At 43.6% G+C, this 7,873-nt stretch overlaps 2 protein-coding genes across 7 annotated transcripts in view; one reads left to right on the top strand and one right to left on the bottom strand.

Annotated features, from left to right (window-relative positions):
- The window catches only part of ptpn1 (protein tyrosine phosphatase non-receptor type 1), a 7,070-nt gene extending 6,432 nt beyond the window's left edge, over nucleotides 1–638 (bottom strand). Inside the window, exon 1 of the mRNA XM_031844722.1 lies at nucleotides 152–638. Coding sequence (XP_031700582.1) covers nucleotides 152–208 — 57 coding nt within the window. The 5' untranslated portion in view covers nucleotides 209–638. The remainder of the gene's footprint in view (nucleotides 1–151) is intronic.
- klhl12 (kelch-like family member 12) overlaps nucleotides 1–7,054 on the top strand; it is a 26,964-nt gene extending 19,910 nt beyond the window's left edge. For 2 of the 6 annotated variants that reach the window (XM_031844709.1, XM_031844708.1), the window contains 11 exons: nucleotides 1,718–1,944; nucleotides 2,521–2,674; nucleotides 3,065–3,282; nucleotides 4,041–4,190; nucleotides 4,293–4,407; nucleotides 4,513–4,619; nucleotides 4,708–4,903; nucleotides 4,987–5,145; nucleotides 5,455–5,553; nucleotides 5,639–5,825; nucleotides 6,072–7,054. In XM_031844709.1, coding sequence (XP_031700569.1) covers nucleotides 1,762–1,944; nucleotides 2,521–2,674; nucleotides 3,065–3,282; nucleotides 4,041–4,190; nucleotides 4,293–4,407; nucleotides 4,513–4,619; nucleotides 4,708–4,903; nucleotides 4,987–5,145; nucleotides 5,455–5,553; nucleotides 5,639–5,825; nucleotides 6,072–6,198 — 1,695 coding nt within the window. In that variant the 5' untranslated portion in view covers nucleotides 1,718–1,761 and the 3' untranslated portion in view covers nucleotides 6,199–7,054. Of the gene's footprint in view, nucleotides 1–568; nucleotides 1,945–2,520; nucleotides 2,675–3,064; nucleotides 3,283–4,040; nucleotides 4,191–4,292; nucleotides 4,408–4,512; nucleotides 4,620–4,707; nucleotides 4,904–4,986; nucleotides 5,146–5,454; nucleotides 5,558–5,638; nucleotides 5,826–6,071 lie in introns of those variants that run through there. The other 4 variants (XM_031844713.1, XM_031844706.1, XM_031844707.1 and 1 more) reach the window with 4 other exon arrangements.
- Nucleotides 7,055–7,873: the final 819 nt, after the last annotated feature.

Raw genomic sequence — 7,873 nt, 5'->3', positions numbered from 1 at the left:
AACACGGACTTAAAACATTAAACATTAAACATTAAACGGTCGCTCTGCTGCTGCACACTCGTGTGTATTGGCTATAATGTGGCCTAAAAAGCGGCCACTAAAGCTCCACTAACAGTCCGTTTCCACCTTGATCGTGCCGGAGAGGTCCTACCTGGTAGATGGCGGTCCAACTCCCGTTTTCATCGATTTCCCGAAACTCGGCTTCCATTGCTGACAGTCCAGCTGCCACTCCTTCTTCTTCTTCTTCTTCTCCTTCTTCTCCTTCTCCAGAAATGTACAACCGCAGCTCCCCGGCGGTTAAACAATCTGTACTCGAACACTGTCCCGCAGTAACTGCTAATTGTTCCGTCAATATCCTGTAATTCTCAGTACGACGGCATAGATTACCGTGTTGCCTCCGTCGGCCTGGTGTTAGCGGAAACACGCCGCTGGCTCCTCCCACACCGAGCAGCCGCCGGTGGCTAAAAAAGAGCAGTGTGTGTGTATGTTTAAGAGTTTATAATCCGCACCGGGTTTTCCGGGTGAACATCGGGATTTTAAAATCCTCATAAAACCAGAATTGTGTAACTTTATTCGTGAGAAATAGTCACTTTACCGATTCTAACGGCAGCCGCACGGGCAGACCACTGAACACGAGCGGAAGTCGTCTTGTGTGTGTGTGTGTGTGTGTGTGTGGAACGTGACGCGTCCGGCTCCGCGAGCGCGCGCGCGTACACTCACGTAATGGTCTGTTTACGTCCAATCTGTGGAGTCTCTGCTGCTGTGACCTGCTGCAGTTTACTCAACGAAATGTTCTAGCTGGTTAAAACTCGTGACCGGGGATGATATGATATTATTTTTTGGGGCATTTTAGACTTAAATGTCTTTGAGCAGGCGGCGCACAGTGTGACCCACCAAAGGTCACCATGGATTAGCTGTAGTTCAGAGGCTTCTCTCCACAGTGTGACTGACAGCAGGAGCTGGGACAAGGGACTTTGGTGCTACTAACGTTAGCTAGCAACGCAACTCAGCTAGACGTTTTGAGTCAGCGTTACTGCTGCGACAGGTACTATACACATCCTTGACAAGTTCTTCTGTGTGTGTCGCTTCATATGTTGTCCTCTGGCCGTCGGCTCACTTTACGTGCCTGTGTTTTCCTAGTTGTTGTCTAGCGTTGGCGTTAGCCCTCAGCTGTCGCTGGCTGCTGCTTGCTAATGTGTAGCTGTAGTTATTGCCTCCCAGTGGTGGAAAAAGTATTCAAATCTTTTAACGGTAAGTTGCATTAGCAATACCACAATGCCAAATTACTCACTTCAAAGTTAAAGTCCTGCATTCAAAAATGTCGGTCAAGTAACAACTCAATTATTAGCATACAATATATATTTATTTATGTATCTAAATTGTAAGTATTGAGATTGTTTTTATTAGTTTTCCATATGATTTGCAAGAAGAAAATCTCACAAATTGGAAATACTCAAATTAAGCACCAATACATCTAAACAGTACTGATGTTCAGTACTTGAATATACTTCCATCTTTGTTTCTCGGGCTTTCTAACTTGTCACACCTAAAAACTATCCATTGTTTTTGTCAGCATGCAACACAGGCTTGAATCTTAGACACACATTTAATGCACACATATACACGCACACACTCGCCAAAGGATGACAGGTACAGTGGCTCTGATAAATATGTGTTGTGACGATCATTCAAAACAAAGCTTATCTATCTATTTTAGATTCCTGGAGTAGTTTGAGATCCTTGAGAGATTGTCAGGGCAGCATGGCTCCCAAAGACATCATGACCAACTCCCACGCCAAATCCATCCTCAACGCCATGAACTCACTTCGCAAGAGCAACACGCTCTGTGACATCACTCTGAGAGTGGAGAACACAGACTTTCCCGCTCACCGGATCGTCTTGGCCGCCTGCAGTGACTACTTCTGTGCCATGTTCACCAGTGAGGTAATACTAGAACTGTTTTGAGTGCTTAGAAATATGTTGACTTATGACTTTTATTTACCTCTACAGGGAAAGTTACATAAGAATTAAGAGTAGAACAATATCTATTCTCAGGCACGGAAAAGGTTTTTCACTCCTTTTTTGGCTTCTCTGAGAGTCTCTAAGTGAAGTAAATTTTTATTTTTGCAGTCCACAAAATTTACCTCAAGAGCTGTACAGCATACTGCATCCTCTGTCCCCCGAACTCCCGATTCGGAAAAAGGAAAAACTTTCCCCATAATGAACTTCAACAAGAAAAAAAATGAAAGTAACCCCCGTAAGAGCAGCTGAGAAGAGATCCTTCACACATGCAACAGATGTCATGGACACAGAATAGACCAACAAGTAAAATGACAGTATAGACAATCAGGATGACAAAAACATAGATAGTAAACACATATGAAGAATAAGGCAGTGTTTGTCTTTACTAAAACAACACAGTTAACGAGACAGTTCTAGATAATACCCGATGCAGATTACTAATCCCTAAATGAGACGTTTCTTGTCATCGTACCTGACTCTGTTTTTGTGGCCCTGCAGCTTGCAGAGAAGGGGAAGTCTTTTGTGGACATTCAGGGGCTGACTGCAGCGACTATGGAGATCTTGTTGGACTTTGTGTACACAGAGACGGTGCTAGTCACAGTGGAGAACGTACAAGAACTGCTCCCTGCAGCGTGCTTACTGCAGCTCAAAGGTAGGTTCAGAAGTGCCGGCCGGCCGTACCTTTATTTGAGAAGTGTGTGTGCCCGAGACAGCTGATATCGTTGTGAGTATAGGCAGAGGGTATCTGCAGAACTTGTCAAGCATTTAATTCAGTTTCCCCGATTAAAAAGTCTTAGACGGTATTAAAAAGTATTTTTATTGTTGCGACAGCATGATGTGATTGTAGGAGGTTGTTTAGTCCTTTTTAGTGGAGTCTCAGTCTGCACCATCAGACCTGTAGCAAACCAGGGAGTACAATGTCAAATATAACTGTTTTAACAAAAACTTATCTTAAAACAGGTCTATGTGTTGCATCTATGTGTTCTTTAAAAAGTCTTAACTTATTGAATGACTTTATCAAACGTGTCTTTGTTTTCCTCAGGCGTGAAACGAGCGTGTTGTGATTTTTTGGAGGGTCAGCTCGATCCAACCAACTGCCTGGGTATTCGGGACTTTGCAGAAACTCACAATTGCCTCGACCTGATGCAGGCGGCAGAGCTCTTCTCCCAGAAGCATTTCTCTGAGGTGGTTCAGCACGAGGAGTACATGCTGCTCAGCCAGACAGAAGTTGAAAAGCTCATAAAATGTGATGAAATCCAGGTATGAAAACCGGATGTTTTAAAACCTTATTGTCAGTTGTAGCGTGGAGGCTGCTTGATCTGTTGTCAATGAGTACTTTAGAGAACTATATGTTATTTGAAATACCTGAAACCACAACTGTTATGGTTAGAATTGGTGTTAACATGTCTGAAAAGCAACTCGACTAAAATAGTTTAGTGTCAACTGACTTTCACAGCTTTCTTATTGTCTTTCAAACAACTGAGTGTGAAAAGAGACGAGCAAGCACCAACCTGCTGTAGTCTCAGTCAGCCCCCCCCCCCCTTTAATTCCTTTCACTTTTGCGGATTGCGCTGACAAAGAAGTTGCAGTGAAGAAAACCTGATGCCTTGTTCTCAGGGAATTCCTGTTTCCAACCACACACCTTGCTTTGTGAAAACATAGTTATTATCATAGAACTGATTTATACATCATCACATCTCTCTCGTAGTTCCTCCTGTCATTTCTGTTGTTTTTAGAATAAATCTAGAGACCATACATGGAAATCCCTGTCACGCATAATTTGCCCTCAGTAAAACTTTGTGTCGTCTTCCTCACGTGAGGAATTCATGGCTTGTTTAAACCTACAGCAGACTGCATTGTTGCACGTTGTGTCTTTGCAAGAGTGGTTGCATCACAAATGAATATTGTGCAACATCTTTAACCTGCAGTTTGTCAGCGAGGTGTTTGATTAATATGTGTATTTACAGGCTTAAATGTAGCTGTAACTCCTCATGACTGTATGTGCTGTCTGTATGCAGGTGGACTCGGAGGAGCCTGTGTTTGAAGCCGTGTTGAACTGGGTCAAACACAACCGGAAAGAGCGAGAGCCCTACCTGCCAGACTTGCTCCAGTTTGTCCGAATGCCGCTCCTGACCCCCCGCTACATCACGGATGTCATTGATGCCGAGGTGAGCCAGGCGACAATGTAATCGCACGCCAAGCGTGGATTATGTGTTGGAAGTATTTATCACAGATACCACCATAATTATGCACGTTTCGACATGTTGCAGCCCCTCATTCGGTGTAGCCTGCCGTGTCGAGACCTTGTTGATGAAGCCAAGAAATTCCACTTAAGACCGGAGCTGAGGAGTGAGATGCAGGGCCCACGCACACAAGCTAGATTAGGTGGGAATCCTTTTTTTAGAAGCAGTTTCGCTATAAGCTTGTCTCCTATATAACTGCTCTGTAATCAACACGGATAGTAAAAGTGATTTATGGGGTTTTTTTCAGGTGCCAAAGAAGTCCTGTTGGTTATAGGCGGGTTTGGCAGCCAGCAATCACCAATAGACATAGTTGAGAAATATGATCCGAAAACACAAGAATGGAGCTCCCTTCCTGTAAGTATTGAATATTTCAAAGAGAGCATTGTGATGTTTTTTTTATCCCAGTGGGTGTGACTAATACAGACAGGTGTGTCTTGATTAGAACATTGCACGGAAAAGGCGTTACGTCGCCACGGTGTCTCTCCACGACCGAGTGTATGTGATCGGAGGCTACGACGGCCGGTCGAGGCTCAGCTCCGTAGAGTGCCTGGACTACACCGCGGACGAGGACGGTGTTTGGTACACCGTCGCCACCATGAATGTGCGCCGTGGCCTCGCTGGAGCCACGACACTCGGAGGTGAGCGTGTTTCTGTTCGATCGATTTGTATGGTTTCTCATCTCTCAGAAAGGTACATACTATTTTGCTTCTATTCACGGCAGACATGATCTATGTTGCCGGTGGCTTCGATGGCAGCCGGCGTCACACCAGCATGGAGCGATACGACCCAAACATTGACCAGTGGAGCATGCTGGGAGATATGCAGACAGCTAGAGAAGGAGCTGGTCTAGTGGTGGCAAGTGGACTTATATACTGTCTAGGTATGGACAGATAATGTTTTATAACTTTGACTGAGATAATATTAATCCAAAGAGAAGGGTTAGAGTTTGGGTTAGCCATTCTATCATAAAAGTGAAACAGGAAATGATACCATTAAAGCGAACATAAATCCCGGACTCATGTAGCTTCACATTCTCTTCCTACTCTCGTCTGTCAGGCGCTTCAAAGCTCGAAAATTAATTTCTCCAAAAGTAATCTTGTTAAGTAAAATTCTTGATAGGTGATTCAGTTCATCTGTCTATAGACTTGTCGATTACACTTTTTTACATTTTCCTTGTATTTCCTCACAGGTGGATATGATGGACTAAATATCCTGAACTCAGTGGAGCGGTACGACCCGCACACGGGCCACTGGACAAGTGTCACACCTATGGCCACCAAGCGGTCAGGTAGGTAAGAAAACAGAATGCAGTGAAGTATTCCAGCTCACTCTGTGCTGCTGCTGTTTGTCTGAGACCTTCCTACTGCTTTCAGGCGCTGGTGTGGCTTTACTCAACGACCACATCTATGTGGTGGGAGGCTTTGATGGTGTTTCACACCTCGACTCCGTTGAGGTCTACAACATCAGAACAGACTATTGGACCACTGTAGCCAGTATGACGACGCCTCGGTGTTACGTAGGAGCGACCGTCCTCAGAGGACGTCTCTACGCCATCGCCGGGTGAGAAAGGATGTCCCTCTTTCCGTGACACTGGGTTTAAAGGATAATCTCAGTATAAACATCACATGCTGCAGGAAAAACCCTGACCCGGCTAGAATTGTGACGCTATCCCTTAAGATCTTTAAGTGTATTCTAACGCATTTATCTGATTCACATCAAGTGTATCTGGATACCTATAATTGTGGCACATCATTCTCGACTGAGCAGTGCTGATTATCTGTTTGTCTCACATCTCTCTGTCTCTAGATATGATGGGAACTCTCTCCTCAGCAGCATTGAATGTTACGACCCAGTCGTCGACTCCTGGGAGGTCGTCACCTCGATGGCGACGCAGCGATGCGACGCAGGCGTCTGTGTTCTACGAGAAAAGTGATCTTTGCCGAGAACCGCAAGAGGAAAAAGCAGACGGGGGTGGACAGGCAGCTAGACTTTGCTAAAATGCCACTAAATACAGAGCCAAACAAAGGGAGATGTTTGATCGCCAGTATGCAAATAGATACTCTCAAAAAAGGAGAATAGGTGCAGCCGTTTGGGCTGCCTTATCTGACGGACGGTCAACCCTGCGACAGACGGACTGTGCGACAGAGATCGGGGGAGAGTTCACCTCAAAAGAGGCCTCCGACGAGCCCATCGCCACTTGCATGAGTCTTCGGTGGTACTTGTTGCTGTCGTTACCTGTGAGATTATTTTTTCAGTTTGTCTTCAAAGTGCAATATATTTCTACTCATCAGAAACACAGAAAAAGATGGAGTTGATGTCGACTCCGGTTGCTGCTATATGCCTTATGACTTTGGCCTCCATCAACCAGTGAACATCCGTGTTGCCTCCCATGTGACTCTGATGACAGTCACAGCACATCGGCTTATTATCGAGTGTACTCATTTAGCGTTTGCGAGGTCATTAATGGGTCAGTAATTCAACCCTTTTTGTAATTCCTTCTGTAAACAGTGCTTTTAGATCGAAATCGTTTCATACAGAAGGTTTAATACTTATCGTTGCTCTCAAAATATATATTTAGAGATCAATATTGTTTTAGAAAATGACTGAATTGTACCAGTTGACTTTGATTATTTTGTCCCTAAAAGATCACAAAAGTAATAAGTATGAGGTGCATGTGATTTTTATTTTATTTTTTTTCTTCCTGCGCTTTTAAATCTGGAAATGTACGTGTAGGACACGGTGTCCTAACATCATTGTTGCCTGGGAAGTGAATAAACACTGAGAACTGACGCGTTTCCTCCTCGGTCTGTAAACACCTGATAAGTGATGCAGAGAGACAAAACGCTGTATGTTCGCTTCACACGTCGGCAGCTGAGTCAGTGGCATCACCATCACCATGAGACGAGTCATCGAGCCACTCGGAGCAGCAGATTCAACAAACTAAACCAGGTAGACGTGTTGCATCTCTGTACAATGTGTCCGTTCTAAGAAACGGTTAGAACTGTCCACGTGCCACCGAATCACTAATTAGCCCTCTGATGACAGCTGTATGACAGCATGAGGTTGATATTTGTGTCTCTACTATTGACATGAAAAGCTATGAAATTTGGTAGAAACATTTATGTTCTCTTCAGATTAAACTCTAATAACTTTTGTGATCCTCTGACGTTTCATTAGGATTTAAAAGAAAGTAAGTTTACACGTTCACCACATAATAAAAGAATAAACACATTTCACCGTCTTCTGTTTTATGTACAGTTTTCAAGATTAAAGGCACAACAGGATGATAATATACAGATATCTGTATATAAGCTATTTTGCTCCTAACTTAAACCCTGCATGATATCAGCAGGGGAAAATAACAACTTGCATCTACTTAAGTGTAATTTGAGGTATTAACATTTAATTATACTTCATATTTCTACACAACTACATTTATTTGACAGCTAAAGTTAGTTACCTTGAAGATTAAACCTATCATCAAAACTAATTCGATTTTCAGAACTTCACAACATTCAGAAATCACGGAAACATCTAAAACATGAGAAATCTGAATAAATACTAAATATTGAATCCCTGTGTGAAAGTGAGTAAACTTTAATCAAAAC

Source organism: Anarrhichthys ocellatus, unplaced genomic scaffold, assembly GCF_004355925.1.
Source record: "Anarrhichthys ocellatus isolate YVR2014 unplaced genomic scaffold, GSC_Weel_1.0 scaffold5, whole genome shotgun sequence".
In the NCBI taxonomy this organism is placed as follows: domain Eukaryota; kingdom Metazoa; phylum Chordata; class Actinopteri; order Perciformes; family Anarhichadidae; genus Anarrhichthys; species Anarrhichthys ocellatus.
This window is presented reverse-complemented; position numbering and strand designations above follow the sequence as displayed.